The 25,244-nt window shown below is 38.6% G+C and overlaps 1 protein-coding gene and 1 long non-coding RNA gene across 2 annotated transcripts in view; one reads left to right on the forward strand and one right to left on the reverse strand.

Annotated features, from left to right (window-relative positions):
• si:dkey-112m2.1 (transmembrane protein 132C) overlaps window positions 1-2,400 on the forward strand; it is a 196,321-nt gene extending 193,921 nt beyond the window's left edge. The window contains exon 10 of the mRNA XM_059358067.1: window positions 28-2,400. Coding sequence (XP_059214050.1) covers window positions 28-1,110 — 1,083 coding nt within the window. The 3' untranslated portion in view covers window positions 1,111-2,400. The remainder of the gene's footprint in view (window positions 1-27) is intronic.
• LOC131992471 (uncharacterized) overlaps window positions 1-25,244 on the reverse strand; it is a 60,959-nt gene that overhangs the window by 27,240 nt on the left and 8,475 nt on the right. The gene's annotated exons all lie outside the window — the stretch shown is intronic.

Raw genomic sequence — 25,244 nt, forward strand, 5'->3', positions numbered from 1 at the left:
TAATGCCACTTTGGTTTGTTTTTTTAGGAGTCCCTCATCAGTGCTTGGCTCCAGTTCAGTGATGGATCCATGACTGCTTTAGACAATTACAACCCTGCCCATTTCACCTTGACAGCCACCTCTTTGGATGAACGGGTGGTGGCGGTGCAGCGCAGCACAGCATGGAAGTGGCCAATCATCATTGCCAAGGGGGAGGGTCAGGGTTTGCTTGTGCGGGTTGAAATGAGCCCGTCGGAGGTGTGCCAGAAAGGAAAGCGGCGTACTATCCTAGCCACTGGAATGGCAAACATACAGACAAGGTTTGGTCAGGCAGAGGAGCAATACAGACAACCAGGAGACCGGCGAACACGTCCTGATCCTCCATATCACGGTGGATCTATCACTGACATGGAAACTGGTTTAATCAACCGTGGAGCCACGACCATCAGGGGTCATGTCCCAGTGAGACCTAATGGGGGCCGTCTATCAGCGGACAGCGGGGCCAGGGTCCCAAACGATTTCTCTGAATATCCAGACCAGGCAGAGCTGCCTCGTAGCCGCAGCACTGATGATGACTTGTTGCCGTCCCGACGAGGCCTGACAGACCTAGAAATTGGTATGTATGCCCTGCTGGGAGTCTTCTGCCTGGCCATCCTGGTTTTTCTCATTAACTGCATCTCTTATGCGTACAAATACCGTAGCAAGCAGCTGTCCCTAGAGGCCCCGGAGGCAATGCCACATGCCCACGACTGGGTTTGGCTGGGCCAGGACGAGGGGCTATGTCTGCAGCAACAGCAACAGGACGAGCTGGGCGGTACCCTTGAAGAGGGTAGTCAACTATTGAATGGAGGCATCCAGCGTGGTAATACTGGTGTGGGAGGCTGTAGTTCGAGTGGGAGGGATCACAGAAATGAGTCACTTAACTCACCCACCACCAAGAGAAAGAGGGTGAAGTTCACCACCTTTTCCAATGTCAAGTCCAGTAATGGATGTCCCGTGCTCAGCCCATTAGCACTCGTGCAGACCAGTGAGATAAAATGGGTATGTCCGGACATCGAGCTTGGGGACTCAAAGGATCTTAGGAACTACATGGAAAAGCTTAATGAGAATGCAATTAAGAACATTGTATAGGGGGTGCTGGGTGTTTTCAATGAACTAAAGAGAAACTCACCTGAATGCCTTCAGAATAAGGAGGGAATGAGGGTTTGGAGGGAAGAAAGGAAAAAAGTGGTGCAGAAAACAGACTGGGGCATTGAACTGCTTCTCACCATAACAACAGGATAGCGTGTTTAGCCTCTGTTGTTTCCGAGACAGTGCTCAGAAGGGTAAAGCAACGGACCACGACAAAACATGATTTGCCACGACACCACAGCATATTTATGGGGGCAAAAACGTGAACTTGATATTGTTGCTTAACTTAAATGTATGTTGTTTGTCTTTATTTGAGGTTCGGTTTCCTTTTCTATGCGCCATGTACTTTGTTTTACATTTTCTTTATTACTTCATCATGTTTTAATGTTGTATTTGTTGTACTTTTTGCAGTTTGTTGCTTTTTTAAGAGTTGCTGTATGCACCATATGTACCACATGTCAGCAATTATAGATTCTAGGAAAGAAGAGTTAAAAGCAATTTTGTATTGTATATAAATGCAGAGTTTGATTTGGAGATATTCTATGTATGGTAACATTTTGTAAAGTGCAGTTCGGTTTTTCGGTTTGGTTTTGTTTGTAGTTTAGTTTTTGTTTTGTCTCCAGAAACCAGATCCATGCATGATGTTATTAAAGAGGAGGCATGTGTGTCTGATCTGGTACCTGAAATCAAAGTGTGTAGATACCAATACCTCTGGAGACATGTCAGTTTAATATGATTGCATTCATTCATCCTTGAGCTGAGTTTTGGGTTGGTTTCAGTATGTTGGTATTGGTTTAAGACTTTTTGTTAGCACGTACATTTCTCCTTCTTATGTTAAAGTTATAATTTAAGCGACCCCCTTTGATTCAGTTGCATACTTTATATAAAGTGGAGTTTTTACACTGCTTTAAACCCTGATAATACAAATTGAAAAATGATTTGGTCACATTCCACAGAAAACCACTGATCACCATCAAGAGAATCATAGACAATCACATGAATAATGTCTGGATCAATCCCTTTTCATTTCTAATGTTCCATAAAAATCAGTCCAGTTTACTATGGCCTACAATAGGTGGAGATCAGTTCTTAAAACTACTGTGTGTGACTTTTTGGATCTCAGAAAAGGTGTCATGACGGTGAATAATCAAACTGTGAAGTGAAAGTCCGAAAAGTCTGACCTCTTCGCTCCTTTTGTCATATGTCAGTATTAGTCAAGTCCATCCTTTTCTATCTCTGTTTTAAAAATTGGCTGCTGGACTAATTAAAACTGAAGGTGACTCTTCTCCATCATGCTGCTGTGTGATTCATTCGCCGAACTCCTGTTCTCTTCTCTCGCTGTGTCTAGTTTTGCTCATCTGAATGGTTTATGTGAGTACACAGGCAGTGGCGTCAACAAATATCAAAATGAAGAGCCTGTTGTTGTTGACAGTCGGTGCAGCTGCCAGCTGAAGCAGGAGAGATAAGTTATCTTGCACCTATCATCCCACTATTCTAAACCACCAATAACTATTCAGTTATTTCATCTACCTAATGCATGAGGTATTCATCTGTAAAAGAAATTTGCTCATAAAAGGTATCTTTTCCATTTCTTTAGGCATAACAAATTAACAAAGACCTCTTAAAGGTTATAGGCTATAATTGATAACTTTTAAAAAGTAATCCTGCAGCAAGTAGACGCAGGAATAATGTTTGACATAAACATTCATATCATTAAGCACCCTGTAATAATACCTGAGTGTCATAATCAGCTGTTCAAAAGGTTCTAGGCCAAGTGCACCGGTGCCCTAAAAAGCTTCAAACCCTCTCAGACAATTAGTCTTTTTCACAGGATCACAGACATGCTCCCCTTTCCAAAAGGGCAACCTAATTAGAGATTACTTAGTTCAGTCTTATTACATGTTAATGTGGCATTTCCTATGCAATTTGCCCTGCCCATTTACTATACCTATGAATCTACTCCAGTACAATTTGCACCCTAATTAAAGCAAAGCCAAAGACCTGTGCATTGGAGATGTGCCCAGGTTACCAGGCGAGTCTAAGTACTGTAAACCCTTTTATGTAAAAGAAGGTGAAGGTGAAACTTTTTCACAATCCTGCCTCGGGAGAGCTCTGTGTGTTTGGATTAAGTCAATAAATCTCTGTAGATGTACAAAATAAAAAGCCTGGGCAACATTTAAATTGACACTGCGCATCTCTTCAAGGTCTTGGTGATGATGTCATGGTCAAACAATAAATCAAACATGTTTTAATGTGTTAGCTGTGATTAAAATATGAAAGGGTTCACACTACTTCCTGTTATGCTCTGGTGCAGACACTCTTTACTTTGTTTGTTACTTCTTTTTTTTTAAATGGAGAGCTTATAAGGTGGTCTCGGTCACAACTAAATCATTGGTGGGATTGAATCTTAATTTATGACTTGGTCACAATAAATAACTTTAACTGCCTTCAGTCTCCAAATAGGAGTTTACTGGACTACTGACAGCAGTCCTCAAACAACTCCATGCCTTTGTGCTCAACCACATCAATGAAAAACACAGACTGCCATAAATTGCTACAGAAGATTGCTGTACTTGTAACAAGAACATTTGCACTGGAGAAGACTTGTGAACTCCATTACACTCTCCCAAAGTGTCCTGCCAAAGTGTTAGCTCAGCAGAACTCAACCTGACACAATTTAAATGAACAGCCAACTCTAAATGACACCGTAACTTTTCTCCAGAGTCACCGACTCAAAGTCATGTGTGGTGACTGAGAGAGTTCTGCCTGCTGGGATATTATGGGTGCAAAACTTAAAGACAAGTGCCAAGCTGTAAGAGGTGAGTAACATTTATAGCCTCGGCTCAGCAAACTTGGACCCCTAACTTCTAGTGTACAACAGAAACGCTAGTTAGCTAAAGCTAGAAAACAAGTTTGAACTGTTCATGAATCTCCATGAGACAGAAATAGAGATGGGTGGTGATAAGAATGGACAAGGGAGAATTCAAGACAACAGAAAAGACTAGAAAATCAAGATTGGGAATGTAGCAAAAAAACTTCTGAAGAGACGGTTCGAATTGTATCTTTGGTTGTGGGAAATGCCACTTTCAGATATACAGTCATGGAAAAAAATATTAGACCACCCTTGTTTTCTCTAATTTCTTGTTCATTTTAATGCCTGGTACAACCAAAGGTACATTTGTTTGGACAAATATAATGATAACAACAAAAATAGCTCATGAAAGTTTAATTTAAGAGCTGATATCTAGCCATTTTCCATGGTTTTCTTGATAGTGGTTTTGGTTATTAACAAGAAAACCATGTAAAATGGCTAGATATCAGCTCTTAAATTAAACTTTCATTAGCTATTTTTGTTGTTATCATTATATTTGTCCAAACAAATGTACCTTTAGTTGTACCAGGCATTAAAATGAATGGTCTAATATTTTTTTCCATGACTGTTTGAGTAGTAAGACAATTTAAACCCACTTGGTGTAACATACAGATACCCCAGCACCCTCAAAGAAGTGTTGTGTAGAAGTGTGAACAACATGCACCAAACTCATACCAAAAATTCATTAAATTTGCTATCAATTTCTCACCAGGTACAATCTGTTCTCAGTCCTGTCTGAAATAACAATGAACATCTTTTTTTAATTAACAGTCTTATTACAATTTTTAAACTTGATTTTATCTTTTAAACAGAAATATGGTTCAATAAAAGTAGTTCTGCAACTGTTTTATTCATTAAGGCACTCCTAATTTAAAATGTATAAATGTGGCCAGAGGTGAAAGAATAGCAGGCTTTATCACTTTTTTATTTGGATTGAGATTCAGGACGTGGATGGGCCCCTCCACAATCAATGACACACACTTGATTTGATCATTCTAACAGTTGTTAATATTTCAAATGTTGCAGTTGACCTTGATAAACTGTGTTTTTTCTTATTTGTCCATAGTTATAAATACATCAACAACTTTTAAAAACAGCACATCAATGAGAATATTGGTGCTCTGTTGATAGGAGCTACCTCTGTTTTGCTTACGCTCACCTTGCTGCCTTTAAATAATCTTCTAGACAATTTCAATTTCAAAATGTAGAGTGCCATTGCATCATCTTATTTTAAATTGTCTGGTAACATAAAAACACTACAAAGAAATGCAGAATTTGTAGTGATCAGAAAAGGGAACACAGAAAAGCTGACTGCAGATGGCAAAAAAAACAAATTCACTATGGCAGATTTATAGAGAAAGTCAATACTGAACATTCAGAAATGAGAAGTACTGAGCACACATTTGAACTCCTTTCCACTGAAAAATGCAACAAATGTGTTGACTTCCTCGGTTATAAAATTCAAGGTTTTAGATTGGCCTTAAAACTTCAATGTCATGCCGAGAAGGTCATGTTTGTTTGTATGTTTTTTTATGGAAAATTATGGAAAAACTACTTGGTGAACTTGTATTTTCCTACAAAAATCGCATAAACTAGAATATATTTTACACCTCTAATATGGTGTCAGGGCATTTTGGTTGTTTTCATTACTCATTTCAGGTGGAGTTTCTGCAGCCAAGAGAGTGAGTGACTCGGATCAATTTGTCATCTTCTGTTAACTGCAATTATCGAACCACCGGCCCTGTAATTTTCCTAACTACGTCTTGTTGTTACCTCACAGACTGATGCACTGATTGTGCTCTCATCTCTTCTGATGAAGTCCCGCAGCTTGTCTTCTCCAGCAGCGTCAACACTTGCCTCACAGGCCTTCTTTCGATTTCTCTTTACGCCTCTACGTCATCACTCACTATCTCTCCCATTTTCTGTCATCTCCTTCCTGACATAAACAGATCATCTGTAACCATTCATCTGCCTATAACCAAAAGAAATTAAACAGTGGGGCTTTTATCAACTGGTTACTATTGGCCTATCACAATAATTATTATATCAACTTATCATTCGATATTTAAAAATGGACATGATAGTTTTTGTGGACTAGATAATTATTGTTTACTTGCATGTTTGTTTACATAAGCCATTAACGATGAATGAAGTTAAGTTTACCAATGGCTGCACAACTCCAGAAAGTTTGGTGGAATCGCTAACTGCACAGCATCCGCCGCATATCGTAAACAAACCGACACCGCTAACTGTACACAAAGTGTCCGCCGCTGATCGTAAATTAACCTGCATCGCTAACTGTGCAAAGAGAGTCCGGTGCTTGTTGTAAACAAACGGAGGTCGCCAAGTGAACTGCTGCAGCACAGACTGCCCTGCCTCTTAAAGGAGCCACGGTAATCTTATAGTGGACGTATGATGACGCAGAATTTTTTTTATTTTTTTGTAATAATGCAAATGTTTGACAGGAAGTGGGAAATGCCAAAAAATCTCAGAAACTGCTGTTTATCTATTATTTATAATATATTTATCTCAATGCAATTTCTCTTAACAGACCCTGAGAGTCTATTTTATTTGTTTTGATTGTAGATTATTTATTTATGTTTTATTTATCTAGGATGTTTTAGTATTTATTTTCAACATTTCAATTCCAATGTTTAATATCCTTGAAATTTAAAAAAGAATTGCTGTGGAAAAGGATGTACTCAACGTTACCTTAGTTTATAGTGATAGTTTCTGTGAAAATATATCATCCTAAAAAATAAGTTATCGTGACAGGCCTACTGGTTACTAGTTCTCTATTATACCCTTCTAGAGATCCTACATATTACAAACACCTTTGCGGACCTTCTTACCACAATCAGCCCACTCTGCTTCTCTGCGATTTTTCTCCCTGCAACTGCTACAGCTGCCTTTCACTTCTCAGGCTGAACCCTACGAGACTTGTGCCCGTGTCCTCACCACTGAACTGCCAGATACATTTCTTGCAGACACGATGATGTCTGGATCTGCAATCGCATTCACTAACTAACTGACAGCTGCTGTCAGGTATAATGGAACAGACCGCTGTAACCATTACAAACCATCTCTGCTGAGATTCACTATGCCAATATTTCACTAGTTAGTCTATTCCACCATTTTTTCCCAATCCGTTTCTATGCCAACAATCCCCAACACGACCTTCACTTCTTTCCTTCTTCTTTGAAATGCAGGTTGGGCGAGCATCACCAATTACAATGCTGATGTCACCCATCAACCCATCAGCCGACAGTTGCCCTTCATAGGTTTTACACTGCACTCATTACCCTATTCACACCTGTGAATGTACAGCAGTGAAAAGGTGACAAGATATAAAATAAAATTAGGTAGAGCGGGAATTTCTGTGATTCTATTACACAAAATAACCCTTTTGGACGGATTTATGAGTACATGTTCATTTACATACTGCTGTGTAGCTTGTCGATTCCCCTCTAGGGACCAATAAATCCTTGTCAATAATATAACAATATCATTATTTATTGCTTGATTATAATTTGTACTCAAGTAAATGCATTAAATTACTTTCCATCACTGGCAACTGAGTTATTTGAAGTTTGCTAATGTTAGCTAGCTAACATTGGATATCAGAAATAGGTCTTTAACAGTCACACCCATATTAATATGTTTCAAAGTAAAAATTCCTCAAATTAGAGAAGCTAAAGTTAAAAATTTTGAAACAAATTGCTTAAACGATTAATCAATCATCTAATTGCTACTGTGTGATCAACTGAAGGATTCATTGACTAACTGTTTCAGTGCTAGGTTTACTGATACCAATGCCATGCTTATTCTTCTGATTCCTCATCATTTACCTTTTTTGATTCCTTATCAATTTTCTGTGTGGGGAAAAAAAGTAGGCCTTTTCAACATCAACTGTTTAATTATCTGAGTCTGAACACAGTGCAGCAACAGTCTGTTATCACCTAAACTGGATGAAATGAGAATACTTGTTTTCATTTCAGTTTTCTAGGTCAAAGGAAAAAAAATGCTCAGCCTGCCTAGGTTATTATGACATAGGATATTTGTGGGAGTGTTAGAAACATGGCGTTCCAGCATGGACTCCCATGCAACTTAACTACATTGTCAATTACATTTGGAGGAAAATGCTCTGTATTTCCTCCCAGATTCCGGTCTCGACTTTAACCCAAACCATTATCTTTTACTAAATATAACCAAGTACTTTTGGTGCCCAAACCTCACTGCTACTGTTTCCAGGCAAAAAAGTCTGCATCGATAAAAAGAGTTGATGAGCTTGAAGGCATACAATTTGGATAGACTGGACAATTTGTAACAAATGTATATCTACACTGACTAAAGTAAACAATGAGTGATTAAGTAATGGTCCTCTGCGTCTCCAGCAGCTACATATGTGCTTTAATTCTTTATCTCACAGCTTTCTGCTAGAAAAGCAAAGACAGCAGTCAAACATGTCCACGCTGTATAAATTCACAGATGTCTTTTTTGCAATCTGTGTCCATGTGCATGATGCATCACAATGAACTATTGTTGCTCTGTTCATTAATTTAAGCCAAATGTATTTTTGGGCAAAAATCGGTGTCCAGTCTAAAAGGCAGAAAAGGTAAAAAGGGTTTGCAAGAGTAACCATTGTTCACATGTGTGTGCACGCTGGCCAGTGAGTATTCCTGCTGGCATACTGCATGCTTGTTTGTCATCGGGTGGGTGTAGATAAACTCAGAGGAATTATCCTCTGTGAGTGTGTGTGAGGGAGGGAGAGTGTGTGTATGTGTGTGTGTGTGTGTGTGTGTGTGTGTGTGTGTGTGTGTGTGTGTGTGTGTGTGTCAACGTGATTTATAGGTTAGACTGGTGCAATTAAAACAGGTTTGAATGTGGTATTGTTTTCTTTATTCTGCTGACATTGAAACACTGGGGATGAAGAAGACACTTTTTTTCTTTTCTTTTTTTTTTTTAAAGATGCCTTTGACCTGGCTCTGTCTACTAATCTAAACAACTCAGCGAGATGGATCACGCCTTAGAGAATGTCACGAATAGACACTTGATGCAGCCTTGAAAAACAACGAATAGTTCATTAAGGGAAAGGAATTGTGGTATTTTCAGCTACGTGCAGTTGATCATTGGAAATCCCTGTGGTGATGGCCTTATTGAGCTCCGAGTAGAGATGGGGCTGCAGCTGCTAATACACCCACATCCACTCAACATAAAGCAACACTTCTACCCTCCACTGGAATTTATTTTTCGCTTATTTTATCTCTGATGGTATTTTTGTTTTTAGGTCTGTGTTTTCCAGCGTCCTTGGGGGAATGTGTATTCTGGGTCCCTGAAGTGATAATGATGGCTTGCTTGCTGGTTTCTTTGTTCTGCAGCACAATGCCACACTGACAGACCAGGTTAAGAGAGTGGCTGTTGGAAATAGTCTTGTAGAGAGGCAAAGTTTGGGAATAAAGATAACTGATAAACTGCTATGTGTTGTTTAACTGCATACTGGAGTGGATACCATTGTTGCCAATAAGTCAACAAATATGAATATGCCTTAACACCTGCTGTAAGAACAGTTTATTGAATACAAAAAAAGCATTAAAACAGCACCAAAGCTTTCAAGTGGCCATATAAAAAAAACACAAAATAATTTAGCTGAAGATTTGTTTTTGCCTCCTTTGAATTGAAAAAATAAGAAGCGTAAAATTAATTCAAAAGGCTTGTGCAGCATTACCCAATCATTCCAAAGGCAATCCATCCATATTATATGTCAATGTTTGCATTTTCTTCACATACTCTATCCTTCTTCATGGATTGTGTCTTTGGCTGCTCACATGCTGTGAAGGGATACAGTCACAGTGGAAAACAGCATAATGTCTTAACTAGGACAGTTGATTGGAGGAAATCAACTTCAATTGAGGAGTCAGAACCTTCTTGGTGTGTTGAGAGCCTACTGTCCTCCATCTGGAAATATTGATGATTGAGTTAATCAATAATAGACTGATGTTTCAGGTGTTTAGCTCCAGTAGCGGACATGCTGCCTGGTTGGGAAGCAATGGCACTTACATGCAAACACATGGAATTAAATCCCTGAAATTTAAGCTCATGCTGCGCTGAAATTGTCTCAGCGTGTTGCTGGTGTTTCCACACATACTTGAAATTTGCATGATTATCACAGACGTAATGGGAACTGCTTTCATAAAATGAAGTCTTACTTTGGACTGTTTCTTCTTCTATTATATTGTCCTTATTACAAGTTGGCTATAGGTTGACCATGAAATTGTTTGCAATGGGAAACTGTCAGAATACTAAACCAGCATTGATAAAGAAGAGATAAGCTTAACCTAACCCTTCAGAAAATGACAAACATCCTTTGACAAGTATCAGTGGGAGTGATAAAATCTTGCAAAGTGAGTGAATTAAATAGACAGTTCACCCCATAATCAAACATAGATATTTTTTCCTCATAGTGCTAAATAGTTTTGGATTTTGAGTTGCAGAGTGTTGGAGATAACAGCTGTAGAGAAGTCTTCCTGTTCTCATATATGATGGAACTAAATGGCATTTTGCCTGTGCTGCTCAAAGAGCCAAAAAAGGTATTTGTAAAAAAAACTATAAAGTCTCTTTCCAGAAATGCTGACATGAAGAAACCACTTCAACATATGATTTGAATCTGATTTGCAAAAAAAGCATTTCATGTAATTTGTTGCTGTCCAAACTTTCTTGAATCAATTGGGATACAGTTTTGAGATGGCAAAAAACTAATTTGGGCTCGCAGTCTAAACAAGGCCCAAGTGACAACGCAGATGGCCTGCCTTTGCACAAGTGACACAATCACCTGCTAATGCAGCATTGTGAATACGGCATTCTGCCACTAGAAGCCATTGAGAATGAGTCAATAGACTGTTGAGAAGCTGGAGTACTACTTGATCTTGACGAGCAAGAAGAGACTTAAGCTCATCTCGAGTTTCATCACCGGCACTCTTGGCATGGTGCTGGAGCCCTGGTATTTGGCTCAGTGAATCCGTTTTCTGCAAACGACTAGAGAGCCAACTTGGCGAATACCCCTTGAACTTTATGCTGGAGTCCAGCAAAGCAAATTATAGCCTGCAGTAACATAGCAGCATTTAGAAATGCGATGTCGGGCGTCCCGGTGGCTCACACTGGTAGAGCGCATACCACATGGCCGTGTGCTTGCTGCAGCGGACCCGGGTTCGAATCCGGCCTGAGGTCCCTTTGCTGCATGTCTTCCCCTCTGTCTCCCCCTTTCTATCTGTCTCTATCAAATAAAACAGTAAAAATGCCAAAAAAATAATAATAATAATCTAAAAAAAAAAAAAAAAAGAAATGCGATGTCAAACATTACCTAAAATACATTATTGGTAACATGTACTTTCAGAGAGCACCTTAACCACCACAGATTCTTTTGTTTTTGTGTTTCAGGGGCCATCTGTCTGTTTGTCGGACAGACCTATGGTGAGACTTGTGGTAGGACCCGGCACCTACTAGCTTTGGTGAATCTACTGCAATGGAGGTTCCACACACAAAAAAAAACTTGTTTGTGAATATACTTGTTAAGATAATAACTTCAGGATTTATTAACAGAAAAGTATACTGACAAAGGAGATAAGAGAGCTGTTTTGCAAATTGGCCTCCCTTTAGTCCTATGAAAAATGAAGTCACCAAAGAGGCCGCACTGGCGTGCCAATCCTGCATCTTAACAGGCAGCAGACAAATTGTTTAGATTAGATTTTATAAGTGGGTTTGGAACTTTATAGTCTCAAGCCTGTCTGTTTCATATATTTTTGCTGTCTGTCATGGTTCTCTCTCTCTCTAGCACCATTGCCAGTTGTTTTTTCACAGAAAGTGAAGATTCTCAAGTACACCCAGTGGTTTATGGCAATCTATCACACACTGTGAAATCAGTTTTTAATTTACAACTTCCAAATGGTCTCACAGATAACAGTGTCTCAGCCCCTGTACTTGCAGTGTCATCGCACTTAGCACCCGGTGCCAAATGTTACTAGTACTGCTGTTCCCCTTGCCTCGCCTCACTATTTGTCATGCTGATTTTTTAAGAAGGGCTCACTTTTCACTACCTGTCATACATCTGTTAATTAGGGGGAAAAAAACAGTTTCATATATTTAGCTGAGCTGTCAGATGCTGAGAAACATATTTTTAGGTGGTTTTTTTAATGGGTTTGTTATTCATGCAAAACGGCACCTGGAGTTAATATAGAAAACCCAGTATTCGTAATACTGATACCAATTTAACTATAATAAACGCTATGCAGTATATTTTTAGTCAGGTTTCCCAGGATAAATTAAGGTTAAAACAATTCAATAAATATCCCAGCAGGTACCCAGAAAATAATGAGACAAAGCTGCTTACACCAAATAAGCACCATGTCTTTTTTCTGTCTGCTGTTTGTTCATGTGTTAAGTAGGCGGACATGTGTATGTGTGCATTTGTTTTTGTGTGGAGACAGAAAAATATTGGCCAGTGCATTTGCAGCAAAAGATCTACAGAATAAACAATGCCAGCAGGAGAAAGCACACACACTTCTGCAGTTTGGTATCAGCACTCTTGGGGAGAGCATATGTTTAAGCTTTGTTTCAAAAGGCTTCAGCTGCAAACAAATACCTTTTCTTAGAGTACAGAAAATGTAAATATGCTGTCTTCAGATGCAAACATTTTAATTCACTATTTCTGTTGGTAAAGTCAAAGTTTTCTGTTGTCTGACGTTACAGTTTACCATTTGTGCTACGTGCAACAGTGTTTTGTAGCAACAGGATTATCAAAACACTGTGAGAATATACAGACAGCATTCCCTGTATTGAAAAAAAAAAAGGAAAATTGTATTAAAGCACTTTCACAGACAATACACTTATAGTTCATTTCGTCTGGTTTGAATCCTTTGATGAGTTTGTAGGTAACCAAAATGCATTATAAAAAAACAAGTGATAACATTCACTCCACTTATTGGTCATATTTGTCTCCAAAGACAAGATTGCAAGATTTATCACTCCCACTGATACTTGTCCTTTTTTTTGGACTTGGACATTTTTCTGGGAGGGGAAAATTTATATGCAATTCTCCGGCAAGCTGCTATAATACCACAATGCAAGCTGCAAGTCTGCATACTCTGCACCATTGTTGTTTTGGTCTACACCTAAGTGCGATTACTGTGTTCACACCATAGACTGTATATGTGATAGATGATGTGGCTTCCTTTCCTGCCAATTAAGACAGAATATCCTGGATAAGAGAGCTGTTGTTACATTATAAAAACTACCTTAAATGACAGAAACCATATTTGATAAAAATCTATTTGATGCATACTTTGATTTTTTTCAAGTTTTGCTCATGTTCTAACTGATTACATCTAAGGGGGCGGGATTCATAACCTGTTCTGCAGCCAGCCAGTAGGGGGCAATAGAGATGATTTGGCTTCACTTTTTGCAAGATGTCATGCTGTCAATTTGTGGTTTACACCTGCCCAAAAGAAACACATGAAGGGGGAAAACAAACCAGCGTCAGGTTTAAAAACAGCTGGTGTAAAAACTTCCTTTTACTGAGATTGGATTGTGACCACTGCAGTGAAAATACATGTAGCTTCTTACTGTGTATAGAAAAGAACACACCATGGCCCCTACTATAGTGAACTGACAATGATAAAGATGCCGCAGGTGAACACAATTGTTATTGGAAAACCTGAACACAATGCAATCCGCTGCAATACCTTTGCAACAATGCTGTCTTTTTAAAGCTTTTGAAGTTTATTTTTTCCCCTTAAGACTGTCAGAGAGTTGTTGACTCACACTGGTCACTTTCAAGGCTGAGGCTGCTGTGTGATGTATCTTGTGCATTGTATTAGGGCAGCAACTAACAATCATTTTCATCTTATTGCAACAATCCAAAACCCACAGATATCGCATTTGCAATGATATAAACTGGAGGAAAAACAGCAAAACCTCGCATTGCCATTTTAGTCAATATATGACTTTAATGATTATCAAAACTGTTGTTGACTAACTTAATGCTAATTGACTTGATTCATCGACTAATTGTTAAGGCACATTGTAGGTTGAGCAATATGGTATTTGCTGTCACTGCGAGATATTATAACTTACAAACTCTATTGTCAGAGATTGTTATGCTAGCACCATGGCTCATTTTCAGTCTGTTGGTCTGTCAATCTGTAGGTCCACCACTTCCATCCAGATTCTAAAATATCTCAACAACTATTGAATGGACTGCCATGAAGTCGACTGAGGCCGTCATTCCCCCGAAAAAGGGCCCCACACACTGTTTTTACAGCAGCTTATTATGAGCTATATTCACATTAGTGTGCTCTTGAGGCTATAGTAATTGTGAAGCATGCAAAGGCAATTTATCTTTTAAAGATTTAACCCTGTACTTTTTTCCCCTAACCTTCAGGAAGTAGTTTGTTACCTAAACCTAACCAAACCACCATCGCTTCACAGCATTGATGTGGTTAAAACAGTATCCCAACTTTTGCGGAATGGTCAAAGCAACTCACTAATATAAACAACACAAAGGTCCATTTAGGACAGACAGGAGGGGTGGTGGATGGGTTAAACCAAAAGTTATTTTTCAGTTAACTTATAAATTAACTAGTCCTAGGGAAGTAGTTATTTTAACCTGAAAACCTTGTTGTTGTTTTTCCAAATGTAACCAAGTATTTTGGGTGCCTAAACATAAATGTATATTTCCTGTGAAAACAGAAGTTTATTTTGAAAAGCCTCTAAACATGCAACAGGCAGAAACTGAGAGGCTGCCCTTGAAATCTTCAAAACTGACATTAAGGGGTATCTAGAGTGTCATATTTTAAAACACAGGGCCACTGAGCAAGCGTCGCTATTTGACAAGTTGGGAGTGAGAATGTGTTGATGAAATCTGAATGATGACATGTGAAATAAAACAATTCAAACTTCTGATCAAAGGATCAGACCAATTTTAACCTCTGCGAACAGGCCTGCACTTTTGCCATCGCTCTGTAGAGACAACCGCGGCCTCTGGCTTTTTAATCCCACTCTTTTCCTGGCAACACAAATCGTTAGTGTGTCTCTTAATGTGAAGCGATGGAAGAAAGGAGCTCTATATTTAATGTGCTGTAAAAAGGGATCAGATGATCGGTGTCAGAGGATGGGAGGCCCCCGCACTGTCAAGCCTATTCTCACTTCATCTCAGCGATTTATCAAATTACAGCCTGTTTCTAAAAGCTGGCAGAGGAGATTACCAGTACACGCAGAAGGAGAGGTTTTCAGCTGAGCCCTTTGCCTTAGCTTCTAATCAATGAAGCATGCTCTCCTCACACCTATACAACCCCTGTCTTACTGTGAGGCATCCATTTCTTAAAGAGCTCAATACAAATCTTGTGAGTGTATGTATGTGGCACGCCTGCGTATGTGTGTGTAGGAGTGTGTCCACATGTCAAAGGGAAAGTGTTTTCTTGTGATTGTGTTTTGGTGAGGTGAGATGTAATATGGGAGAGGCTCTGGCAGCTCCATTATCTGGGTGGTGTCAGCCTGTCTGCCTGTGCACGCTTCCTTTCTTTTGGGCCCACTCTCCCATTCAAACATTTATTTGCTGCCCTGACATACCCTGTCAAGCCCCTTCTGCCTCTCTGTCAGTGAGCCGGGCTTACTGTACTGCTAACTCTGCAGCTTCAAGGCAGCCTGCACTGTGACCCCCTTTCTAATAGCACTTTGCAATATTTCAAAAAATAAAGTTTTGGGCCATTTTTTCCAACATAGAACACTTTCACATAACATGACATGGAAAGAATCAAATTTGCAACACAGTTGTTATTGGTTGTATTTGTTTCACTCCACCAGTTTAGAAAAATGAACATAGTACTTCCTGTGATGTAAGTAAGATTGTATCAAATGCAGGTAATTCTAATTTTTGATAGAAGTAGCTGTGGTTTGAATGCAGTAAGTGTTAGCTTTCTGCCTCAAGGCTACCTGACTGCCACAGTGACTCAGCATTTGATTAAGTCAGTAATTGAGGGTAAAGTGTAAATAGATTACTGATTCAATTAACCCCATTACAAAAGGCGGTTCAAACCACAGCCCAGACATTTAGCCTTTCCAGTGAAAGCCTCACAAACGTGCAGACAAGCCTTGGATTACAGATGAATGACCAAAACGGAGCTTCCGCAGCGGATGAGGAGAAACGCTTTCTGGAGCACATGGCAGCTCAATTAAAGGTGTTAAATGTGGAAATAATTCTGGGTGCCATTTTCCCAACCGCCTGGGAGGAAGCAGCAGCAGAGAAATGTCATTTTACTTATGCAGCAAATGAGAGCACGATTTAATGACTCTGGAGGCCAAAACAACCTGCTGCGCAGCTTTGCAGAATGAATCAGGAGCCCAACAGTGGCCAGTTGTGGCTTTTAGATAAAGCACTTTTTCAACTTGGCAACACTTAGCACCTTTCACTTGAAACCAGTATTATTTATGGCCAGTATAGGTCTGAATATTAATGCCAGGAAAGGTCTTACAGGCAATTTCTATACTTCAGCTTTAAAATTCATACAGAATCCACTGTGTTTGAGGAAAGTGCTTCAGAATAAGATCACATATATGCCACATATATTACTAAACTGCTTATCTGAATGTACTAACTAATGCTCCAACTATATGATCCTTTATCTAAATCTGTGGCCTCGACCATTGCTCTGAACTATCAGTGGCCAAGATGTGCTGTGTATTTATAAATCCATGGCACTGTCCATGGTGCTGAAGTAGCAGACATTTGTAATTAACTTTTCTTCTCTGAGTATGGCCCTTCTGTCTGGTTTGTCTTGGATTTTTTATATTTTTTGGGTGGGCAGGAACCAAAGAGTTATTCATTTCACTGCAAACTGGCTCCATCCCACTGTTAAAAATTAACAAATCACTTAATGACTAAGTTTTATTTTTACAGTCAAAGTTTTTATTCATTTAAACTGGGACAAAATATGGTACAGATAGTCTTTGTTCTGGCCTGTCTGTGAAGTTTGCATGTATTTCTGTAGGGCTGGGCGATATAGACCAAAAGTCATATCCAGATATTTAGGCTGAATATCAACATATGATTTATATCCCAATATTTTTATCGCAAAGTGAGAGCACATGTTCAGTCAAAGTCACATATGACATGTCACAAGTAGTTTTATTGAAACCGTGTATTTAAGTGAAAATAAATACTGTATAACAGGAGTACCTTTTTTTTTTTTTTTTTTAAATCAAAGCTCCATAAAGTGCACATTTAAATAAAATATCTTAAATAAAAATAGCCTATGAAATAAAATAGGCCAATCTTTTTCTGAAATACATATATTTATATGATAAAAGAATAACAAACATGACAACATAACTAAATATGACAAACCCAAGTTATTTATATAATTGAATTTATATATATAAAGAAGAGAACTATATCGATATATGTGATATGGTTTAATTCCATATCACATTTAAAAATATATTTTAAAAAAATTTAAATCGATATATCACCCAGCCCTAGGCTCTTGTTGAAAAGTTCATCTCCAACATTTTCAAACACATTTTCTATGCATGGCTAACCTTCATACCTTCATTTTCAGCCTAGCTAGATAAACTGCACACTACTTCCTGTGATTGCACAGATCAATCACGTACTACAGAATTGTCCCATGTGGGCAATATTCCTAAATATATTGAATAAGACATAAAAGAATAGATTTACTGGCCATGAATTTTAAAAAAAATCTACCATCTCCGACAATTCAAGTGAGATTTGCTGTAACGGCTGTGTGTTCTTAAATCAAAGGTTTTCCAACGGTGAGCTCGGGATTCAAAGAATAATCTCTTCACTTCTTTCTATTTCACTCCCACTGCCCTCCCACTTTTTTCATTCATTTCCCACTACCTCTCTCCATCTCCCTCCTGGCTCCAAAAAGAAATCTGCTTTAAACCATCTGTCTCCCAGCGCAACACATGCCTCCTCTTGTCACAAGAGAGAAGGGAAAAGAGCATGTGGGGACACAATAGACCCATAACAAGAGCAAATTGTTTTCCTTCTCCCTCTTCCTTCTCCTCCTCCCTTCATCCATCCAGATGCCGGAGCGCCACAAGTCGGGTACTGTCAGTGCAAGTGGGATAAAGAGAACCAGCTGGTGGCTACGGAGAAGACATAATTGAAGTGGTGCACAGGAAATTAAATAGTATGAGACCAATGAGAAACATAAGCACTGGTAACATAAACTAAAAACCATCACTGTGAAATGCCAAATAACTTTGGGTTTCCGTTGTTACACCTACATTCCTCACTTCTTCTGCAGTGTCTGTGTATACAGTACATGAATGTGTGTGGGTGTGTGTGTGTTCGGTGGACCCTTATTTCTTATTTCAGCAGCGTCTGCTCTCTCACCACGGCTCCTCCACTTGGCTGGCGGAATTCAGAGCCCTAGACGAGTTGGTTGGCGATCTCAGCAGGGCGTTTGGGGGCTGTGATGGAGGATGAAGCCTGCGTGATACAGACCATGGGGCCTGCATGCATGAATACTGACTCTACAGAGAGACGGGGTGTGCATGTGTGTTTATTTCAAGTTTGTGATTGTTCTTGGGCAGGAGGTCTCACTGTTTTCCATACAAAAATTATAATACTCTGATGGCTCCAATCGCCCTGCTGAGTGTCTGGGAACATCTCAGCAGAGGTCGCTTTTACAGCTCTTCTTTATACAACTGATAAAAGAAAAATATGTATGAATGAGAGGTATACTCTTCGAGAGCGCTTCAAGTGTCCTGCATATATACACCAGTGAGTCATACTGACCTGAAAACAACAGGCCTGTGTAATTTGTCCTGGATTAACAAAAAGTATCAGTCAGTCAGAGCTGAATCATTCCTTGAATGAGAATAAATGTAAAGCATGAAGCTTCACCATATTGAAGTAACAACAACAAATTTGACAATGATCAAAGCAAAGTTCAAGAAGCTTACGGTATAATACAAAAAAAATGGAGAAAGTTGAATGGAGTTAGTTGACACAAAAGGTCATATAATGACAATAAGATGTGAGGCATCAAATGCAAAATTAATGTAGACATGTAGACACAACGCTACTCGGAAACTGGTAATTATTAGAGCGCAACCGATATGGGATTTTGAAGACCAACGCCAATACTGATTTTAGGGGCAGAAAATTCATGGATAACTGATATGGTGGCTGATATAGTCATTTTTTGAGATGCGATGAACATAGACCTTTTATATGTTGATTGTGAGCCGATTTTTCACCACTCTGCAAATGTACTAAGAGAGCTGCCTTCTCAAACATAAAACTTTACTAAATATTTAACATTGGTATATATTATTATACAAACAATGCATTACACTTTCAGCCAATTCTGTAAAATGATGAATGATATCTAAATAAATAGCAAAATAAACATCATTACTGTTCAGTTTCGGTCAATTGCTGGCTATTAAAAAAAACAATAATAATAAATAACACCATTTGTAAATCACGCCAAGCTACGTTTTCTGCATTTTACATTGTGTAAAAAAAGTTTCCATAACGGCACATATCTGTCAACCGATACATCTGTCGGGCTCTAGTAATTATAATAATTCAAAACTAACATAAAGTAGCATTTAGACACCTAAATCTAAAAACACTAGCATTAAAAGGAGTGGGGGGGTTGGAGGAATATACTGGAGATACATATTGCGTCAGGGTACCGTGTCGGGAAGTTGTCGAAATAACGCTGCAAAGTTAGGCTTTTTTTATGTTTCATTCAAAAAAACTCAGTGAAGAACAGTGAAGATTAAAGTTGAGGAAAGTTTGAGAAAATGCTCCAATTGTTGTCGTCCATACATGTTTATCAGTTAAGTTCAATGTGACTGAATACTTTGTTGGTCGGTCTGTGGGTTTGACTGTCATTGTGGAGAAATAAAAAGACTGAAGTGAGATGAATAGACTTATTTGATAAAACAATTCTTGATTAATTTAATTTTGTTGACATAAAATGCAGTTAAACAGTTACATCGCAATATACTGTATCGCAATATACTGTATCGCAATACTCACCATAGCGCAAAATGCTTAAAATTATAACACAATTATATTGTATCGTGACTCAAGTATCGGGAAAAATTGTATTGTGGGGACTCTGGTGATTCACACCTCTAGTAGATGTTAAACTCCCATACCTGAAAAAAGGGCCTATTTCCATCACCACCAACCAAGGTCCTGATCTTGCTGTCCTCACCAGCAAAAGGAGCTGTCCAAGGTTGCATCAGTAATGGCTACTACACAGCCTGGAAACCAGTCGAGTTCACCCAGCTCATGTTTTATTTGACCCGACAGATGTGTTATTTCAGGAGTGTCAGGCTGATCCTTTAAAGGGCCGGTGAGGCAGCAGTTTCACACTGGACAAGTTGGAGAGTTTGATAAGATTGACGGGCATCCGGAGGCACACACAGAACTCAGATCAGACCAAAGGAATACATAATTGCAAATGAGTCTGGCGATGCCATGCAAGCTTCTAAGCAATGGCTACCAACTTGGTAACCCCTCTGTGTTTTCATCACAGTTAGTTTTGTAGCTCACTAATTTGAAGACTCTGTAAAGGTTTACAGCCTGCCATGCTGTCGTCCTGCATGACTCTGTGTACAATGATGCAGGTAACAAACAAAGAAAGGGCAGTGATTCAACTGACAAAATGCCAGTCGACTCAGGTGCTTGGCGACAGTCCTGTTGTTTATCCACATCTCCAATTTTCCTGTATTTATCTGCACTTGTGTTCTTATCTGACTACTGTTGACAGAAATAAAAGCATAATGGGTATCAAGCTATTTTCAAAAAGCAATAAAAAGATACTTTCAACAGAAGGCTCAGTGGAACAGTTTAATAAATACAGCTTGCCATGGATAGATCAAACTACGTGTGGATGTTATTTTACAAAAGCCTCTCTTAATCTATAGCTCATACTGAATGTTACCAAATAACTACATCACACTTTCTTTGTGCAGGAAAATGAATGGCTAAAATATTTTTTAAAGCTTAAAACAGCCTACAACTGAGGGCTGTAAAAAATGTGGCACAGTTTGAATAAGGCATCTCATCATGTATATACCTCAAGCATCATAATAATCATAATAATTAAAATAAACATTTATTAGATTGTGGTTTCATTAAGAATAATGCCAAGAGGCAAATGTACGGGGGATGTTAAGACCAAATAAATAGAAATAAAACAGTATAAAGTGGATCATGCTCTAATAAAAAAAGGATATTTAATTATATGTTTTATCTTCAATCCCGCACAATTGTATTCCTTAAAGTTCATTCCCATTTGTCCAATTTTGCCATGTGAAGGCAGAAGAAAAGCTGTTCAGTATAATTGTCGAAGCATCTGCTTTGCTGTGTTGATGAAACATCCTGTTGCTTTTCTACATGGTGGCTACCTAGCAACAAAAACCCCTGCCAAAATATTTCTTTTGACTTCTAAAAGGAATAAAAGTGGGTGCTGAAAACACACTGTTTCATATAGAGTGGACTGATAAATCCATTGCTGTGCAAACTGGTGAGCTTGTTTCTACGACAAAGAATTATATTTGAACTAAAGCTGACTTCAAATAATGCTCAACTTGAATATATTCCTCTGACAAAGGACAAATAACAAGTGAAAGAATTTCCAAAAGGTTGTTTGATTTTCAAGAGGACATGGGACTATAAAAACATAAAAGTAACAGACAGTGTTTTTAAAAAACCTTGGACTATGATAAAGCAAACAATAATGAACATAGTTTTGCTATTGCGGTGCTGCAGATTTTACACCAGTGAAAAAGTAATCTGAACACAATGATTTATTGACGAGAGGTGGCTGAGCTTGAAATGGGATAATTCAGGACAACGTTTTGTTTTCAGGAAAACACTGCCAACAAATCTTGTTCGCAGGTTTATAATGTAGGTTTTAAAGGCCCCGCACACCTACACAGGTGCGTTCAGTCATTCTGTTTGAAAATGGGCTGAACTCAACAACATAGCTATTGGAAAGATCTCACAGGTACACCAGGGGAGTGAGAGAGATGTCAATCAAGCAAAGCAGAGTGCGTATATGCCCACACACTCCTGAGATAAGGCAAAATAATTGAAAACACACATGTGGGTGTTCCACTGCTGTATAGAGATTTAATTTGGAGCAAAATATTGTATGATATAAGAACAAAGAGAAGGCTAGTAGACATGGCATATACAATATGTTGGACATGGGTTAAAATGACACCACAATCATATTTCTTTCATGTCCGATGTGATGCACTGTGTAAAGCATTTAAAGTTACAGAAAACATTATACAGTGTTCCGACTTTTCCTCTGGAAGCCCAGACAACAGGATTGTATGGATGATGATATGCAAATAAAATAAAAAAGGAAGAGAGTAAAATTACAAAGCCGCCTGGCATAGTTTGCTATGGCAGTATATCGCAGAGTAACAGAGAAATGAAACAGCAATTAACTATATGTTTGTAAAATGAACCCCCAACTGGAACTGAAAATAAAACAGAGCAGTTTCTCCATGTTCAAGAAAGAAAGTAAATAGAAAGTTTGGTTGAGATAAACACAGTTGGCTCTGTATTCCAGTCTCTCCATTAACTATATGTATACACTATATGTATACAATTTTAAAAAGGTAATATTTTTACATTGAATGAGATGAGTGGAAGTTTTATGAGACTATTTCAAATGAAACTTGAACAACCATCAGCATGATAAGAACAAGAGCCCGGCAGATATATTGGTTGACTGATATTATTGGCTGATATTGGTTTATCAAAGGTCTATCAATATCAATATGATGTCAAATATGTGCATGTGTGTTTTTTAAAAACTTTTATTACACAATATATGATGCAGCAAAACATAGCTTGGAGTGATTTAGAAGTGGTGTTATATATATATTTTTTTTTTTACACACAATGAACAGCAATAATGTTTATTTATTTAAAAATAAAATATTATTTATTTTATTTAGTTATCATATACATAATTGGCTGACAATGTAATACATTGTTTGTATGATATGTTAAATATTATTTCATGGAGTTTTATATTTGAGAAAGTAGCTCCCTGGGTACATTTCGATAGTGGTTAAAAATCGGTGCACAATCCACATAAAAAGGTCTGGTCCAGTTCGAAAAATTACTATATCAGCCACCATATCAAGTTATCATTGGTCACAAAAATCCCATATCGATCAGGCTCCATTAAGAACTACCTAAAGTGACATCTTTGGAAAAATGTAATTAACCTGTTCACTGAGTTTGTAGCTTGCCTCATTTCCCATTCGCTAAGGTAACATGATTTATGACCTATACTGCAGCCAGCCACCAGGGGGCAGAGATGTTTTCACTTATGGGGAGCTGTCAGGCCTTCCATCTTAATATACAGTATATGGGAGGGAAACACTATTCGACAGGGAACAGACACGACACTGGTTTCCGTAGTGCACTTAGATAGTTAATGTGTGGGCTCATTTTGGTCTCCAGAATAAACAAAGCACAAAGGTGATCGACAAGAGACACGCCGTTTGGACAATATGTGATGGCAAAATCAAATACTTGGAGAGCATGACTAATCTGGGAGCACACTTAGCAAGACACAGCTCTGATTTACAGCTAACGGAACAGTAAACGGCTCACCTTAAACTCACTCTAACTCACTGTGTAACAAATCTACACACCGAAGGTAACACCGATCCCAACTTATGCGACCAAAACAGTACTTCAATCTATTTGCCAAGCACCCTCTTAGTATTGTAGAGAATGAAGGCTGCTGTGAATCCAATGGGGCTGACACAGAAAAATATTAATTTCTTGCTGTCCTCGTACCATCGAAACTGCAGATGGAGGTACCATCTGCACAGAGTAGTGACATTGTATAAAACGCATTATTGTCTACATATGGTCATAAGAGACTCAATGGTGAAAATGTGTTACGGAAGGACACAGCCTTCAGAAAAGGCTAAATAAATTGGCAGAGTGTACAGGTGACGTCTCAAAGATTAGTTCAGATTACTTTGCATTAGTTAGAATCAGTCTTTGGGTTTATCCCTGAACCTGCTGCACTCCCAGTAAGATGATTATTCCCCTCAGGAAGTGATTCAGCACTTCTGAGTCATCCGACATTGCAACTATTAATATTGAAGACAAATGTGAGTATTTTCAGAAGGTTTGTACCATTAGAAAAACAGCTGTGCTCACTCAAAAAAAAGAAAAAAAAGAAACAGCGTTCCTGCCCAATTTGATGTCACAGATTAAAAGTATTAGACATGTAAAGACAATCCAGAGGCACATTTACCTTTCAGACATTTGGCTGACATAATGATCCACAGTGGAAAAACTTGGACAGACCTGGTGGTGTGAAATCGAAACCACTGCTGGTGTGACATGAAGCCCACCTCATTCTTTGAAATCTGCATCAAATGTGAATTCAGCTCAGCTCAATTATCACACAGCCATGGTGTATTACAAGGAACCTCTGCTGCAGAGAAATGCTGCAAAGACTACGAAGAAGAGCAATTAAAAACTGGTATTTTTCTGTGTTCTCAACTGTTTGATCTTGAAAATGTGAGCCTCCTATTTTCAGCGGGAGAAAAAGCCAGCGTTGCCCACTTATACAGGCAGAGCAGTTACATGACTAAAGTCAGCATGATTTTTGACATCCATCACAAAGACAAGCTGCTCCCACTTGTCATGTTTCATTATGAATCCCAGCGGATTAAAGAACATACTGGCACATCATGTAAGCCTGTTAACTTCCAGACTGTTTCATAGGAAAAGACTTGAACATCCTGGATTCAATTTCTTTGTCTAATTATGTGGCCAACGAGGTCTACAGCTACAGGAGTTACTTCTGTACGAGAGTGAAGGCCGAACACATTTTGAGCTTGAAAGAATTTGTCAATTACATAATCTAAGTTTCTAATGAGTAATTCCTGTTAAAGCCATTCAACGTCAGACTCTACTTTAAGTTTAAGGAAGTTTCAAAACATTTTCATGGTTGGTTTTTCCACCAAGTCAATTAGCAGAACAAAATGAGCTCTTGATGATTAGACATGAGCAGATGGGGAAAGTCAAGAATATTCAAGAATAACTTTACATGTTACACCTGCCAAGTACATTCATGCGCTTCTGATCAACAAATAGAACTTCATGTGCTTACAAAGTTAAAAGAAATTCAACATCTGATGTTGCAGAGGAGCAAACACCTAA

Source organism: Centropristis striata, chromosome 19 (assembly GCF_030273125.1).
Source record: "Centropristis striata isolate RG_2023a ecotype Rhode Island chromosome 19, C.striata_1.0, whole genome shotgun sequence".
NCBI classification, from domain to species: domain Eukaryota; kingdom Metazoa; phylum Chordata; class Actinopteri; order Perciformes; family Serranidae; genus Centropristis; species Centropristis striata.